Raw genomic sequence first — 17,803 nt, forward strand, 5'->3', positions numbered from 1 at the left:
AAATCCTGACCAGCTATACAATAGTTTACGTAGACAGTATACAGCGCCAATGAAAGATAAAAAAAGAGGAGGGAGGGGGGGGACAGGTGGAGGAGTGTGGGAGACAGGTGGGGGCAGAGAAAAGCGCAAGCCGAGGAAGCCAATTGTGGCCTGAGACCTTCTTTCCCTAGAATTCTCATTATGACATTATAATAATGCTGTTTTTAAGACGTACGCATGCGTCTCTTCCTTGTCTTTGCTCGTGTGAACAAGCAGTTCAGTTCAACCATTGGAAGCATATGAAGAGGTACAAGTCAAAACACTTCAAAATCATTTTTACGTGATTTATGTGGGGCGATGTTGGCAACTGTACTATGTTATGCTATGCTAAAGATATATCCTTGCTGCCATGTTGTGACTTCCACCTTGCAGAATAAATTCTTTTATTGCATATATAAAAACACAAAACAGAAAGAAATGTTTGCTTAATGACATGCTTGTTTTTCACTTACTAAAAGGCAACACCACAGCATAACAGTATAAAACCCGACTCTAAATACCTCGAACAGCCAACAAACAGAAGCGCACGCTCACCCACATGAATGTACTCAGTACACTGAGTGGATGCAGGACACATGGTGCACAGCTGCAGCGCAAGCGGAGGAGTCCAACCTGGAGTCGGCTGTTCGGGGGAAGTGCTTCTGCGTTGTGATGTTTTAGAGGACTGTAAAGGAGGAGACGGCCGTGGTTCACACATCGTCAATACAAGCTTGAGAATGTTTGATGGTTCGGGCTTTGCCAGTCGAGTCTAGGTTTTATAAAGGGCAGCTGTCCGTCTGTAAAGACTCGTGGTGCCGTTGAACTGGGCTTGGTTGAAGTCACCTTCGATCCAGTGGCAGAGTTGCTGCTTTGAATAGAGTTTAACAAAGTTTTCATCTTCAAAGTGTCTGAGTCGAGCACCTCTGTCCTCCGTTTGAATGTCACTGGTTCCTTGTACTTCCTCTGAATTCAAATGTTGAATCTGATCCCCAGTCTGTGATTCTGACTGGAAACGTTCATTCTTTGAGGGAGTGTATACGGTCGGTGAATTTCACCCAAATACATGTCCTGCGGGCTGAAAGTTGGGTGAACAGTGGCTCACATGCAGGTGGGCAAATCATTACAGCAGTAAAGATGCACACGGTGCAGGCTGTGTGATAGGAATTACTATTTTTATGCTTAGTACATTTAAAAATATTTATTTTTCAGTGATGTTTTGCTTCCTTCTGCTTTGCCTTCATGGCAGAACAAACATCTCCGTGCTGCAGTCGTAAAGATATTTTTTAAGCTAAATTGCAGTATTCACTGCTTTTGGTGCTCCCCTCAGGTGCTGAGCATTGACTTTGACCTGCAGGACATTAACCTCATACCGCGGAATCTCCCTAGCGAGGAGCTGGAGGTCAAAAGGTCGCGACAGGTCAAAGTCTTCAGTGGGCTTCATTTGGTCAGATCCCTGCTTGTCCTCCCAGACCAAATGTCTTCCAGAGGAGCAAAGAGGCGCCGTCGTCCAAACGCTGGGACTCACCCGGTCGACGTCAGCTCCACTCGGCCGAGCTCGTGTCCCCCGTCACCCAAGTCGAGCTCAGTGGGTGAGGCAGGTGAGGGAGCGGAGGGAGGGAGGCGCACTCAGGCGGTGGGTGGGCACCGGGGGAGACGGGGAGGTGGGTGGAGCAGTGCTGGGAGGTGGGAGGGAGAAGCCGCTCCATTTGTCTGCGCATGCACCTTTCTTCATCCAGCTGCCTACGCAGCTGCTCATTTTCCTGGCTGAGGGTGTTTAACTGGAGAAAGGAAGACAAAGACTTTTGCTGAAGTTTTAAAAGGTTAAAACATCCCCCTGATTTCCTCCAATCTACAAAAAGACAAAACATAATTGGATGTAACCGATAAACATCAAGCATCAAAAGTCAACAGGTATCACGCTGACAAAGTAGCCAACACCTCATTATGTATTTAATTCATCCTTCACAGTTGCTTTCATGCCTCTTGAAAAAGAAATGCAAATGGGAGCTGTGATGGCTTTTCAGGAGCATTGTGTTCACAGTTTGAAGCGGCTGCGAGTGAGGATCACGCGATGGTGTGGGTTTCCACGTGAAAACAGTCAATTTGAGCGATCATTAGAGGTCGATTTGACACAAAATCATCTGTGACACAAAACAAATCGCACATCGTCAGAACATGATTGGGCCCTGAAATACAATTACAGACCAGCTAAGTGGAGGTTGTTTTATTTTGTGGGTTTTTCTTCTTTCTTTTTTTTTAACTTGACAAGGACAAGATGAAGACAGGATAGAGTGCGAGTTAAAAAGTAAAAGAAAAAAACATTTGCATTAGTTGTAAAGTGTGGTAATATATGCAAAATGTGCCAGTCAAAAAAGCGCAATAAGGCCGATAAAAGAGGATGAAAGGCGTGATTTAATTTATTTTTAGCTCTGAGGAATAGCAAAATAAGAAATTAAAGGATGGAGAGACAAAGAGGCAGCGGGGTAATGACAGCTGCACTCGTCCACATCTGCTGTTTTAAGTCGGCTGCGGTTGAAGGATGATGTCACCACAACGGACATGTCTGGCCATGTGTGTGGGTATCTTCTACTGAGAAGACGGCAAGCGGAGATGAGACAGACACAATTCCAGATGGTTCCGCTTCCAGACACACACACACACACACACACACACACACACACACACACACACACACAACACACACACACACACACACACACACACACACACACACACACACACACACACACCACACACACACACACACACACAGATGCTCAATAAATCTCAACAAATGTATTATATCTGAGGACTAGAAACACTGTATCTGGGTCTCAGGCTTAACCCTTGAAGAGCCAATGACATGTTGACACGATGCCTCACAACTCCGCTAAGATGCTTAAGGACTATTTACTATCTACATGTTCATTTTATGTTACGCCAAAAGCAATAGAGTTTCCACATGAAACACAGCGAGGCTGACATTTATAATTAACTGTATATTCCGAGGGACCTGTTTAATTTTCCCCATCTTTGGTGGCTTCCCTAATTGCAAGAGAGGGGGGTGAAATTAAAAATCACAGCTTGTCTCCTCAGCCTTCGCACACTGCGGGTGGATCGGTTTGCATGTGTCGGGAGGAAAGACGAGCGCGCGCTTGTTGCTGCGCCGCCGCTGCCGGTGCTTCTCGATCTGTGTAGCTGGTGTTTTTTCAGACGTGCAGCTGCGTGTGAAGGGGGAATATCGATTCAAACTGCCTTCCTCTGACGCCCGCTCTCATCCCAGTTCACGGAGATTCACCCGCGTGACATCTTCAAGGTTTGCACGGGACCGGTGCTCGCGCTCCGTTGTGTCCTGTGGAAACCATGTTATGATGCAGCTGTGTGCGAGAGCAGCACACGGGGTCTATGACTAAAAGCTCGGATCTAAATGAGATCAGAGCTTCTCCGACATCTGTATGCGAGCGCGAGCCTGTACTCCGGTGTGGGCAGTGGACAGTGAGGGGAATATCCTTGGGTAAATGAACTACCTATACCTTTGCAGTGTGTGTGTGTGTGTGTGTGTGTGTGTGTGTGTGTGTGTGTGTGTGTGTGTGTGTGTGTGTGTGTCAGCTGCCCATGTTGGATCGATGTGTGTAATGATTCACACTAGAGATTAAGAGGCGCTATTACACACCTGACCTGTTAAACAACACTTCTCTTCCTCTCTCTCTTCCCCCCTCTCTCTCTCTCGCCCCCTTTTTCCTCCATCTTCCTCCATCTCAAACACGCAGCTAATGCCGGTCGCCTTCCGCTGAAACAGCGCCGCGTCAAAACTTCAACAAGTCCCACCTCTCGTGGTACCCTGTCAATCAGCGGGCCGTTCCACCACTAACAAAAGTCGGGTGAGCGGTTCCCCAGGCTCTGGAGTTTTGGAGAACTGAGGGGGCTCAGGAGTACTTTTTGATTCCTCCCTCTTTTGGTGATTTGTTGACTCTTGTGAAGTTCAACACAGTAAAAAAATGTCAGCTTTTCCTCAGAATATTCCTCTGTGTTTTTTCCCCCACATTGTTTTATCACAGCGGGCCATTTCCCTATGCTGTCATGAAGAGATCAGCACGGCTGTATTGATATACTTCCCTCTCTCAGTTTCATGAAAGGGAAATCATTTACCAGTGGAAAGAAACGTCACTGCCTTTTCCCGATACGATTTGTCCCCCCTTCCCAACGCCGCACGCGCACACACACACACACACACACACACACACACACACACACACACACACACACACACACACACACACACACACACACACACACACACACACACACACACACACACACCCTTCCTCGCCCTGCTGCCTACTTTTCACTTTTATCGTAGGAAGAGGAAATGGATGTCTGCGTGCGCCTGTGTGTAAGTGCGCTTGTGTGTTTGAAGTTGGACGCATGAAAGCTTCCTTTTCTGTGTGAGCTCAACAGCAGGTGGGCCAGTGGGTGTGTGTTTGTATCTGTCAGGTAAAAGGACTGTCAGGACCTGGCGTGTGTGTGTGTGTGTGTCTTACTTGTTGATTTAACATCCCAATGGCCTCCAGGTTGCTTCGCATTCTGGTCTGCATGTCCTCGATTTTGCTGAGGTTTAAAGCCACACAACCTTGATTTTCCGCGCTGAAACAAACATATGTACATTAAACAACATTTACAACAAATCAGATATTAAATTTACAGATTTTACACTTTAAATAAAAAAAACATTACATAAGTTACAGGCTCAGCTGCACTTTACTACAAAAAATAAGTAGCTTGCCTTCCCCTCTACTGTGTTAAACTTTAAACTCGGGTATTTGTGCGTGTTCATATACTTTTGTCTGGCAAAACAGATTCAACTGTCCTTGAAAATCCGGGGCAAGGAGATGGTGTGCATCATCTTCATTATAACTATCTTCATTAAAGTCAAACATGGCTGAGCGAATGGGTTCCAGGAATCATTAAATTGTATATAAAAGAACATATAAAAATGATAACAAAAAAAAGAGACACAAAACAACAACAACGGTGAAGGCAACCGCAGCCGGGGAACATTAACAGTACACAAAGCCATTTAAATTTTTTAACTGTTTATTAAAAACGTTTTGGGAAATGACAAACAAATGTTCGGGGGCTGCCGTATTCCGACCCAGGGCTGACTAAGGAATGTATATTAAATTAACGACGGTGGATAATGGTGCTCTGTGCGGACGGAGGAGCTGGCTGCCCCCCGCTTTACGCTCTTCCCTTCATGCCCCAGTAAACCTGTTCAGTTAGCGTTCGGGAAGAAACAAAAAAACGCTCTAAATACTTTTTTAAAGACATTTTAGCCCACTGAAGTAACACTGTACGTCTTTAATGTTAATCTTCTTGTACAGGAACCGGCGGAGACGTCCTATCAGGGCACCGGATGGAGAGACGGCCCCATTTTGCTTCAGTTGAGAAGACGAGCTCGCTCGTCGGGACGCTAATAGATGCCGTCGTTGTTCTTGTGGGTGTGGGCAAGTGAGACACACGGACACCCCCCACAAACGTTTGGGTCCTATTAGCCACAATTTAAAGCATTTAGGGTCTGGGGAGATGCTAGAGGGAAATTTTAATATTCAAACTGACATTTTGGTCTGAAAAGTTTATTAGATTCATTATTGAAACTATATCCCATAACTCAAATAACAGTGAAACATCCACCACAAGACACAACAAATATATCAACTATACAGCCTAAATATATACTGAAGTAGAACTGATGGGAGTTTTTAATTAATCATGTGACATTAATCTATACTGCCTCAGCAGATGGAACATAATCGAATTCAAAGTCTGAAAACCAACTTGACTAATAAAAAAAAAAATTCAAAGGGAACTTAATTTGCTGAAAATGACATTAATAAACTGATCATAATTGCATGTGACCCTTCCAGATATTTTAATTCCACAACATAATAATGCTATAAAGAACATTAATAAGGAGAAACGCTGACATTTCCTTTGATCTTTTAAATTGAAAATGCCTCCTGGAAGACGTCTCCACGAGTTCCCATTACTACACTGCTAGAAAAACAGGAGGCATAAACTTTAAGCACAAGCCAACTCCATAAATCCACATCTCCGCAGATTCTTCCCATGATTTAAGCTCCTTCCTAGACGGGTAATGTGGTCTTCAGCAGATCATGAAACATCATTGCCGCTGAGACAACTGTGTGAGATTTATGCTCCCGATGTGTGAAGGCAGCGATGCGCTGAGCACTTGGCGCGACGCCTGTGGAAACATGTGTGCTCTGTTTACATGCAGACGCAGATGTGGGTAATTAGCGGCTTAACCCAATCAGTGTATGTTGTAATTACAGTAATTAGTGTCAAAGCCAAGCTGCCTACGCTCTCTAAACCAGGCAATAACTACCACGCTTCCCCTCTCGCTCTCATCGTTCTTATTTACAGCTCGGTGGTTGCTGCTGTAAATTTTATGCAAGGCTTAACTCTCTCCTCGCACAGTCTCCTCTTTCTGCGGTCTCTGTCACTTTGCTTCTCCGCGTTTGGACAATCCTCCGCTTGTGATCACTGGCTGCTCTTAATTGGAAGCACATCATTAGCGGTGCGGCTTGATGAAGCCTGAGGCTTTATGAGCGCGTTCTCCCCCAGATGGGTCGTGTCAGCCAGTCGCCGAGGTCGGTTGCTGCCGGTTGGCGAGAGGGCATCGCATCGATCTGTGCTGCCTCCGCGCTGCGCTTTTTAATGTGCGCTGCTATTTTAATGTTTGCCGAGAAAGACACTCTGTGAAGCGGTGAACGGTTAATTTGAGGCCGGTGCGTAATTACTGTTACGAAACAAAACACTAGACTGTAATGTATTTGCATGACTTCTGTTGTTATATTCATGTCATTTAGGTTTTATGGCAAACTTCAAGTAGGGCTTTGTTATTCCTGTAGCTGCTCACATTAAACGCCCCTGGAGGGAAGACAGACAGGAAGAAAAGGGGCGGGCAGCGTTTCTTTGAAGCAGAAAGGGTTGGTTGCTGATCAATAACAGGACTGTTATTTCAGATATTGCCACTATGCAATTAAGACTGAAACTGCATTTAGCTCTTAAGGCTACAAAGCGTTGTTCCTCTTTCTTTTTTTTTTTTTTTTTTTAAGCAAACGGGGCTTTAAAGCGGCTGGGGAAAGAACTATAACTGAACTATTCTTTCTGATGATGTGCTTCGCCTCCACATTGCAAGGCAGCCTCTATTGGAGCCAACAAGGCCACTGGTGCCATTCAACGGGTGAGATGATCATCAAACTAATCCTCTAATGCCAGGTTTTGATTTACACTCACAAAAGCCCATATTTTTTCACATATTTTTTTAAACACCGCACTTGAATTATTTGATTGCTAAAATTTTTTCTAGCCCCCATTACAACACGAGCCTCTGTCTAAATCAAACTTATATCCTCGCCATTAGATCCTGATATAATATGCCATTCACAATGTGAGGCCGTGACATTCCCAGCTGCTCTGGAACAGTAGGCCATGTTATCATAATAAATTTTCTTTAATAAAGCCATACCTAATGACAAAGCCTTCATGCCACGCTGATTTCTGTCATCGATAGTGACAGTAAATAGACAATGCAGGGAACCCCCCCTTTGCCACCAGTAATAAGATTTAAACAGCGAATGTATATGAAAATATCATAACAAATCTGTTGCCTTATAGATGCATGATTTTCATACATATGGCATTTTTGGTGTGCAGCGTGCGGCCGCAGACAATAATGGAATAAAATAAATTACGAATCCTCATAATAAAGCAAAAGAAAAAAGAGAAGACACTATGGCAGCGGCTTCCATTCACTGTTTTTATCTCGTTCCGTGTTATTATATTCGCTCAATCAAAACCCCTCTTATGCATACTTCTATATGAACTGCCTCTCTCGCTCTGCCCCCCCCACCTCCTCTCTCGCTCATTCGCAATTATGAGGGAAAGACAAAGAAATGCGATTCATCTTTCTGTCGTGGCCCCTTAATGATATCATTAAAATGACTGACAGCTTTGAATAAAATTGGAAACCTACTCCAGTCAAAACAAATCTGATCCGTTTTGGAAACAGGGGACGGTGGTTCGTTAGGGTAGGGGTGCAACATTGGCGTGTGCGGTCTGTAAAACACGGTGAGTTCGAGCGGGGGGGTTGTTAATGAGAAGGACCCTAGGGGGTTACACTGGGGGCAAGGGCAGCACTGCTGCAGGCAGGTGCCCCCACAAACACCCGCTCCCCTTTCTCACTTCCACCCGACACCCAATCCCATCTGTGCCACATTCATTCTCATTGCCCTAATGAACATAATGAATATATCTCCTCTCTATTGATGAATGCTATTTGACAGCCATGGGGGTGGCAAGCAGGAGAGGATGGGCCCTTGATTGGAGTGTAATCATTGTTAAAAGCCCAGCATGAATAACATATTCGCACTGGAGACGAGGCGAGACGCAGCGTGCACGCGCACAAGTGCACGTGCACGCGCGCCCTGGCACACACAGGTGGCTGGGCCCGCGGGGTGTTTCATTCACAACTTGGCACTCCCGCTGTTATTATCATCATCAGCTTTGTTCAGGCTAGATTGTGTGTGAAAGAGCGAAACGTGGCGGGCAACGCTTTTGTTGGATGAGGATGCTAAAATCCGATCAGCTGATGGACGCACACACCTATACTCACACACACAGGCCAAGCAGGAATACACACAGATGACTCACGTTCTCCTGTCGAGCCGCATGCTCTGGTGCCGGATCTGGGCCTGCGAACAATTACAAAATAAAAACAAACCTGTTTATGATCTACTCTCCCTGTTTGTCGCCCATTGCTTGCCCCACTCTGCACTCGTTCACCTTGAATCCCTCCACGTCTCTGTCCTTCTCATCCAGCGCTCCCTTCAGTCTCTCTACCTCCGCCTTCAGTGTGTCATTAGTCTCCTGAAGATGTCTGACAAAGTGAGGGAGATACGGAGTTAAACAGGGAAATATACATAGAGAGAGGCAGACGCGGAGAACGGCCGACACCCATTATCATCAAGAGGCTCTTGTTAACAGACAGACAAAATATTCTGCCAGGCATCTGCAGTGGGGTCTGTGCTTCCAGAACAGCCTTTAACAAACAGCTCAGCCATTATCTCTGACACACACACACACACACAAACACACAAACACACACACACACACACACACACACACACACACACACACACACACACACACACACACACACACACAGTAATTGAAATATTGTTATGTTGTTGCAGGTGTTTATCGCTTACTCTTGTGGCCATGTGTTTTGAATTGTTGCCATGCTACAGTACCAGTTAGTTTCCAGAACTATTAAAACAAGTTCTCATTTAGATGCGCATTTCACTATTATGCTACAACATCAGAAGCATGAAATTGCTTCATTTTATGGGGAGGGGAAGTAGAATCAAATTTTTATATTAAGTCGCTGAGTGTGAGGAGGAGGATTCTATGAACCCCAGCTTCGTTGGAGCCAGTGCGTTCCAGGTGTGGTGAGTCTGTCACCATCACTAAACCTGTGCTCAAACACACAACTCAAGCGGCCGCTGGGCGGGGCTGGGCTGGTTGGCCCCCGCAGGAGGGGCGGGGTGGGATGACAGAAGACGACCAGAGCCGCTTTGATCTGTAGGAACTGGGGACAAGTCACGTCTCTGTCTGGGTGAGTTCTGCTCACGCGCATGGGAGTCGTGACGATGAAGACATGCAAAACAGACTGTCAGCTGTGAGGATGTCACAGAGTCCACCCGAATCCCTTCAACACGTGTCCACACGCACGCTGTAACCGAGACACGACCCACTGTGACATCAAACATGACTCATGTATAGGAAAAGGTGAGCTGGTTTGCAGGTGTCTCTCTGAACTGCACCACACAGATCTGAGCCCACACACTACATATACACTTGTCTTAGGTCACACTGTAACAGTACTCACTCCCTCTCTTCAGTGGCAATGAGAAGCAGCTTGCTCTGGGCCTTCATCTGGGCAGCGAGACTTTCATTAGAAGCCCTGAAAGAACCAGACAGTCCAACAAGGCAAAGGTTTCATGGAAACATACATGGAACCCGAATGGAGTGTTTTGCAGCATTGGGAGCAGACTAACACTAGCTTAATTTCATTTATTGCATATCACATTTTTACACAACACAAAGGCAAAAATCCTTCATATGTCCTTCATCTGCCAACAAAGAAACAAAGAAATGCATGCTCAGTCACGTGTCAGCTCTTACTTCTGTTCAGAAATCCACTGGCTGACGTTCGTCATGACCATCTGAGACTCGTGACAAAGACTCGCTCTGTCTGATCGCGCTGCCTCCAGCTCCAGCTGCAGCGTGTCCACCTGCAGGAGAGAAAACTGTTAAAGGTCTTCGATGACATGTTAGAATTCATGTATCAGACAATAACAATGAATAATTAGGTAAGGTATCTGTCAATAAACAAAAAAGTTTAATGAAGTCCACCGCGGGGACGCTGAGGGCGGTTCCGTCTCCCCGGCCGCTTCGAAGCCCCTGGTTGTGCACATGCGGTACTGGAGCCAGCAGAAGACCCCTCGGGGGGGAGGAAACAAGGGTCCGGGGCAAACGTGTCTCCCACCTGTATATAAATTGTTGACCTTTAAAAACCGGGAGGAAGGCGCGAGGGAGGAAATTAAAGCGTTCACCTCCCCTTATTCCCCGCGACTTTGAAATATCCTATAATACCTGCGAGAAGGAGAAACAGCAAATGACATACTGATTATGGAGGGAAGCGGGTATAAAAAAAAAAAAAAAAAGATTGTAAGCTCATCTAACGGAGACAACGTTCAAAAACCAGAGAGAGTGTGAGAGAAGACAAAGTAAAAGGTCAAGCATTCTGAAACTTCGGCTCTCTTTCCTATCTTTGCTTTCTTGAAGAGTTTACCCCTCCCTGCCACAGCGCCGCCACCAACCTGCCACCCCCCCACTCTCTCTCCCGCTCACTCTCTTTGAGTTAAGGAGGGTGAAGGTAATCGTAATGAAATGACCCCGCAGCACGATGCAGCCCGCGCACTGATAAGTTATTCCGACTGGCTTTTAAGCTCGCGGATGTCAAGCAATTCCCTTTGAAACCTCGCTTTTTTTTCGGGAGGGCGCGCGTGTGTGCGCCTGCGTGGTCCTGTGGTGATATGTGTACGTAGGGTGGCCGGATGGCGCGGGGCTTGCTTTTGGACACAGTGATTCTACTACCAATGAGGGTAGGATGACCAACTCAAGGTATAGGTGTGGTGGTGTGTGTTGTGTGGTGTGTGGTGTGGTGGGTGGTGTGGGATGAGCGCCGTCTGGGGTGGGATGCGTTGCTGTGGGTGCGAGCGGGAGACAAGCTCATAGAGTGAACAACCCACTAATTGAAATGACAATGTTTTCTATGCGCAGAAAGAGTCATTAAAAACCCTGCCTGTTTTTCTTACCGTTCCTCTCTCTCTCGAGCTCTCTCTCTCTACTCTCTCTCTCCAAATCTCTCTTCTCTCTCTAGCTCTCTCTTTTTCCTCCGGAGCCCGTCGCTGAGAATTATTCTGCCTCTAAGTCTGAAGCTGGAGATCTGCCACTTAAGGAGATGTTAGCTTTCCTTCCTCAAGCTCATGATTATTATCAGGATCAACCTGCCACATAGTGAACAGTCAGGAGATAGTATTACCCAAATTTCACTCAAATGCATACTGCTGCTAAGTGATAAAGTTTGCAGATTGGTGGTTTGGTGTGGGCCGACCGGGGGTAAATTACTCCGAATGGGCTGATAATTCCGGCATAGCGATTATCCAGGGAAACTACTGTATGTACAGCAGGATTTTTCAGTGCACCAGTTGGCTGCCCAAACTAAGGCCACATTACGTCGAGCACTTCCTGGTTATCTCCTCCAATATAAACAAAATGCTGTAAATTGCATTTTATCAGTTCTCTACATGTGACGCGACCGAAGAAAGCCGGATTGGGCTTATCTAAAACAAGCCGTAAAACCGGAAGACCAATCTGAGATTAGTGACATTTTCAACGCGGGCTGACAGAAATTTAGAAAAGTTAAGGTCACATGCGAACGTCTGTTTTTTTTTATTGTTTGGTCGTCACAATGGGAAGATGTTGCTTTGCTTTTCAGTTTGGCTCGAGCAACGGGCCCGACGCTCAAACCAATAAAAGAGCAGAAGACGCGCTACATCACCGCACGTCAGCTACTTCTGTTCTGAGTCGCAAACACCAGCCACTTTTCAAATTTCCATCTCTCCATACTGTAAAATATATACTTTTTCCGACTCGGCGCAGACTACATAGATACGGGTTGCATGTATCCTAAAAACATTCCGTGGTGAATGGAATGTCTCGTAGACTAACTTTGCAAAACAGATCCAGGACAGCTAAAACACCAAACGGGGACACATTGTTTCCATTTCATCTCCTCGTCTCCTCTCCTCCGTCCCCCCCTGCTCTCCTCCATGACATTCTGAGGAGTAAATATTTAACACATTGCTACTGAGTGCCGTGTGCAGTGTGGCACAGCCGGGCTGCGGTGGAGATAGTGTATATAGACCAAGACTGTGTTATTAAGAGTCGCTGCAGAATATTTAAGGTAAAGTATGCTGACACCTAGGGAGGGAAATTGACTCAGTAGTATATGACACTATCCAATTTACCTGTGGCAGCTCGCACTCAGTGCAATTTTGCAACAAGGCGGAGTGACAGAGAATGACATGCAGCAGAGAGGGAGGGGAGACGGAAGAGAGAGAGAATAAGTGATAAAGTGACGGAGAGTGGTTTCAAGGACTGAGGGCGGTAGTGCTGGGTTGTGTGTGTGTGTGGTGTGGTGTGTGTGATTGTGTGTGTGTGGTGTGGTGGTGCAAGCGGTGTAATGTTGGTGATGGAGGGGTGACATGCTGAGTTTGTAATTGGCCTACCCCCGTGAAGGATTGGACGCCGAGATTCGCTGTTTACCTGTGGCCTGCTATGGTTTATGTTTTGTGGCGCGGAGAGGGGAAAGGGGCCTGGAACTGAATGTTAAGGTGGCGGGCTATGCGGCACGCCGCGTACAGACCAAGTGGGACAAAGGTACAGGATGGCGTTCAGGCACACACCACACCACACACACACACACACCACACACACACACACAACACAACACCACACAAGCACGCACACATGTGCAGCCACCGCACAACACACCACACCACACACACAGGAGCGGTTGAGCTACGCTGGTACATGACATCATCCACAGCTCTGTGTGTTTCCAGGCTGCCCCTGAGCCCCGAGCGCCTCTGGCACCACACCACACAGCGTCAAATGTACGTCCACAAAACACTAAAGGAGGCATGGGGCTCCGACGCGACTACGCGCTCACGCAGAGAAGGTCAGGGTTCATGTACCGGCGAGGATGGAGGCAGGACTAGGATTGTGCCTGCACACTGATGAGCTCCAAATGTTTACGCAGCCCACCTATTGTGAGAGAGCGGTCACGGGTCATGGACCCGCAAACATGTGACCACGGCAACGACTTCAGCACCTGCATGAACGTTGCCCCACAGTCTTAACGCTATCGTTCAAGGCCTGGTTTGATGCTACAAGATATTTACAGAAACCAGATTAATCCGGTATTTCAGTGCTGCTGTAAAGGCTAAGAATACGCGGAATTAGACGTTCTCCGTCGGCCCCCAACAAAGGCCGTATTGATTTTAATAGCAGTCCAGTACACACCGACCCGTGGAAACACACTCCTGAACCCACAGATGTTTCTCCTCATTGGCGCTGCCTTCCTCACGTCGTGTCCGCGATTTCTGAATTTTTTCCCAGCTGGAGTTTGAGAAAGTGAATGGAAATGTACCCGTTTCACTTTATTCCGTGCAACACAACACACACACAAGTATGGATTTCAAAAAAGTCCAAGCCAAAATGCTTAAAAAAACGGTGATAATTCTTGCTTAAAACTATGCTTAAAATTTCCCAAACAGAAGGGCTTCTTAATTCGTTACACTAGCATACAGTCATGAACTCACTTTATCAAAAACCATCCCATGGCACTGACGAAGGCTGGTGTGTGCTGTAGCACAGAAGACGGATGCAATTCGCAGTGTGAGTCTAGAGGGCACTTGTTGCCTACATTCTTGGCCAAGCTGCACGTCTGAGGCGCCTGAGTGGAGTGCGGATAGCCTGCATTTCCCTTGAACAAGACACCAATTCACACAATAATTCTAATTAAAAACGAACAACCTAATGATTAACCTAGGAATCGTCTTCCATAATTCGGTAATATTAACATGGATCATCCTGCGCCTGAGAATGATGGTGATAAAGCAAAGCAGAAATAATGACACCGTTACTAATTAAAATGAGGAGATACAAACAAGCGGGTTATAAAAATAGGGGAACGGGAGAGACTTTATAGTTTTGAAGTAGTTTTATTTTACCATGTCACAATTACAAATTTGAGTCATATTTTCTTTGAAGACTCAAAGCTGTGATGGAAGAGTGGGAGCGTTCACCAGAAGCTTGCTCGATGCCAAGTCCCCATAAGAGACAGATATCAAGTGCCACACTGATCTTATACATGCCAGAACAAGAGGCCCCGCTGGAAAGTGATACACAGACAAATTGCTATCGTAAATTCCATATTAATTCAATAAAAACGCAGCACGGAACTTTGTTGTAACTAATACATTCCCGGGTGGTACTTCTCTTAGATTCCGGGACACGCGGGTTGTGTGGGGATCGGCGGCACTTGTGCATCACGTGATTGTGATTCGAAAATTGAAAAAATCCGAAGGACCAAAAGAGGTGATGAGAGACGATGAGGTGGGAGAACACAGGGGAAAATGAAAGGGGGGGGGGGGGGGGGGGGGGGGGGGTTGGGGTAGGAGTGCATTTTGGGGCTAATTTCAGCACGACTATTCCAAACTTGGCCATAATCTGTCAATGGCCCTCATCACCGTCAGTTTCTTTCACTCATATGGACGGAATAATCATCAGCGTGAGTAACTATTATTGTATGTAAATAGCCACGCGTGTGAACTGAAGGGGTGTCATCAGCATATGAATGTTTGTGATATGCACGTGTGAGCAGAGTATGGTGCATTAGAATAAAGCTATAGCTCGGTTTCTACTCCAATTGCTTGATCCTGTCACTTAGAGGTTTTGATTCAAACGTGATGCAGTAGTAGTTAAAGAACTGCCCACTTGTTCATGTTCATTGAGATTAAAAATGCCGAATTTGATGTCATAAAATCTTAGATTTGGACGCGATTGTACAAAAACATTATACAGAGTAAATTCTTGCTGAGATTATGTATAAACACATACAGTAGACAATGTATATTCCCAAATGTATGTCCAAGGTCAATTTCAAAGTTGTCCAAAAGTTCAAAGTATGTCTTGGAATTGCTGCATATGGAATGACTGAATCCTTTTAAGCAAATCACTTGCACATTTCAGAATTTGGAGTAATGTGTTTGTTTTTTCATACCCGCCTTTTGTTTTAATTATTTTTTCACTTTGCCAACAGATTGATCTATATGAATGCAAATGACTGGCATTAGCATAATTCCATGATATTGCATGGCGGAGTATTGAATCTTTTAGTGCTGGTTCACATTCAATGAGGGGACGGATAAAATGGAGCCATTTGTTTTGATAATTATTCTGTTGCAAACACCACAAGAAGAGTTGCTCAAATGCGTGTATTGCCAACAGGTAATGTCCGGCAATTAGCCGCGCACAGGATGTGTGGGCGCGCATGTTTGCTGTCTTCAATTAGAAGGTAATATAATTATGCCGATGGCGCATTCCAGTGATACTATTTTAAGACAGCAGATAATTAATGCCCGGGCTTCAAGTGTAGTGTTTTGTACGGCTGCGTGTTTATGGCAACGGTCTGAAAGGGGATCACACGCAAGGTGCCGTGCGCACACACTGGCATGGACACCGGAGCAGTGCAGGCGGCGTGCGGCCACCGCCGAGGCCATCGTCTGCCGCCGTGACTGCTGATGTGGACCTCTTTTTATACCTCACGTCAGGGCCGTCAGCGGCACCGCAATCAAACTGTTTTTTTTATTTTTATTTTTTGCAAAATTGCGGCGAAATGTTTAGTTGGTCTGGAGCTGAGGAGACTTCTAGTTAGTTTAATGAACCGGGTTGTTTTCTATCCACAGAACCTCCCGCGTTTTACTGTACGTGGGAAACCGCGTGAAGCTGCTGTTTCGTCTGCATTCACACTCACACGTCATAGGTGGTGGATAATAAATGAACGTTACTGGGTGTTTTGTGTTTCCAGATCGTGATCCTGTGGACGTTCAGGGACCAAGATTACATGCATCTGCCCTCTAATACACAGTTACTGTTACTTTTTACTCACAGGGTTCTGAGCGATTCCTCCCCACGACACAAACACGGATCACTACTCGAACGGAGCAATCAAAACTCTCTTTCTATTCTCATGCTCGATGGGGGTCCATGAGGTCCACCCAGGACCAGGTTTCTTAAAGCTCATGTAATTTTATTGCTGCCAAGATGCAATTCTCAGGACCTCTATTATTAAGTACACAATTACCAGACTATAAGTTTGATTGCTGTGCTCCTCATCATTAACATGTCCTTCACACTTCAGCCTGTGCGACTTCCTGAGGTTTGGATAATGGAAGATTACGGTACATTTTTGCAGATCGGAGGTCCGTCCTTCAGAAAAGCCAATATAAAACTTGACTGTAACTCATTCCACGTCAGCGATTACACTTCCGAAATTAATGTAATAAAAGCACACACACGTCCTTATAAAGGTAATGATATAAAAATATAAACAGTGGGACGTGAGCATTAATTTAATGTAGATGCGGAGGAAGGCTACGGTAATTTGGTCTAGGCCTGTCCTGGAGGGAGGTAGGTAGTTTAGGGCCTGGTGCTCTGCAAGCCAAAACTCCTGGAGCATGCAGTGGGTAATGCTTGCCTCTGATTGTGTGGCACATGGAAAAACCACAGACTGCGCACAGGGTCCACTAAAAAGTCATCACGTCACCTACAGCCTGCCAAGCGACAGAAGATGGAGCAAGATGAGAGGAATGGGAAAGGGGGGGAGGGGGGGGTGGAGGTGAGGAGAAGAGAATGAGGAAAGAGGTGGCGGGACTGGGGCACTGTCACGTTGTTGCAACCAATCTGATGAGGGTAGCTGTATATGAGGAAGGGAGAAAGGTGCATTAATGCATGTATTCCAATTCATCTCTTCCAGCAAAATTCTCATCCTCAGTGATGTGTGGCAAAATAGATAACCCGCCGAAGTCAGATGGAAACCAAATGGAAGATTGGAGCGAGATCAAAGTTGTGGCTGCGGTTTAGGGGGGATTAAGTCGAGCACGGCACCCAGACACAGGTAATGTCTTAAAATGGAATGTCATTCTTCTGTCAGTAAAGGGAGGCTATGATTAGCTGTGATTAAAGATGTCTGCAGCAACTCTTAGTCTTCAGTCAATAGGAGGCTTCCAAGGCATCTGTTGATACCTCCGTGCCAAGAAGGAGGAGGTGTGTCAGGGTTTGATTTAAAAAGACAGCGAGGAGGAGTGGGCTTCGTCGGCGTGAGACGCACACCGCGTCTGATCAGTCCTGTGTTGTGACTCGTCGCTCCGCTCCCGGCATTTTTCCTGCCTGGACCTACAACCAGCAGAAGGTGGTGATGAAGAAGGCCCATGCGGCCTCCACGGAGAGCTGCCCAATGCGGGCAAAACGCGGTCCATCAGCCGCCGCCCGCCGCGCCGCGGAGGTCCGC

The 17,803-nt window shown here is 46.2% G+C and overlaps 1 protein-coding gene across 1 annotated transcript; it reads right to left on the bottom strand.

Annotated features, from left to right (window-relative positions):
- Positions 1–405: 405 nt before the first annotated feature.
- LOC114854647 (polyamine-modulated factor 1-binding protein 1-like) lies at positions 406–10,393 on the bottom strand. Its single transcript, XM_029149251.3, has 6 exons — positions 10,285–10,393; positions 9,989–10,063; positions 8,884–8,977; positions 8,752–8,792; positions 4,560–4,662; positions 406–1,796 (listed from the first exon to the last, which is right to left on the bottom strand). The coding sequence occupies exons 1-6, from the start codon at positions 10,323–10,325 to the stop codon at positions 1,554–1,556; spliced, it is 597 nt and encodes a 198-aa protein (XP_029005084.1). The 5' UTR covers positions 10,326–10,393; the 3' UTR covers positions 406–1,553.
- Positions 10,394–17,803: the final 7,410 nt, after the last annotated feature.

The sequence above is a fragment of the Betta splendens genome, chromosome 4 (genome assembly GCF_900634795.4).
Source record: "Betta splendens chromosome 4, fBetSpl5.4, whole genome shotgun sequence".
Taxonomy (NCBI): Eukaryota; Metazoa; Chordata; class Actinopteri; order Anabantiformes; family Osphronemidae; genus Betta; species Betta splendens.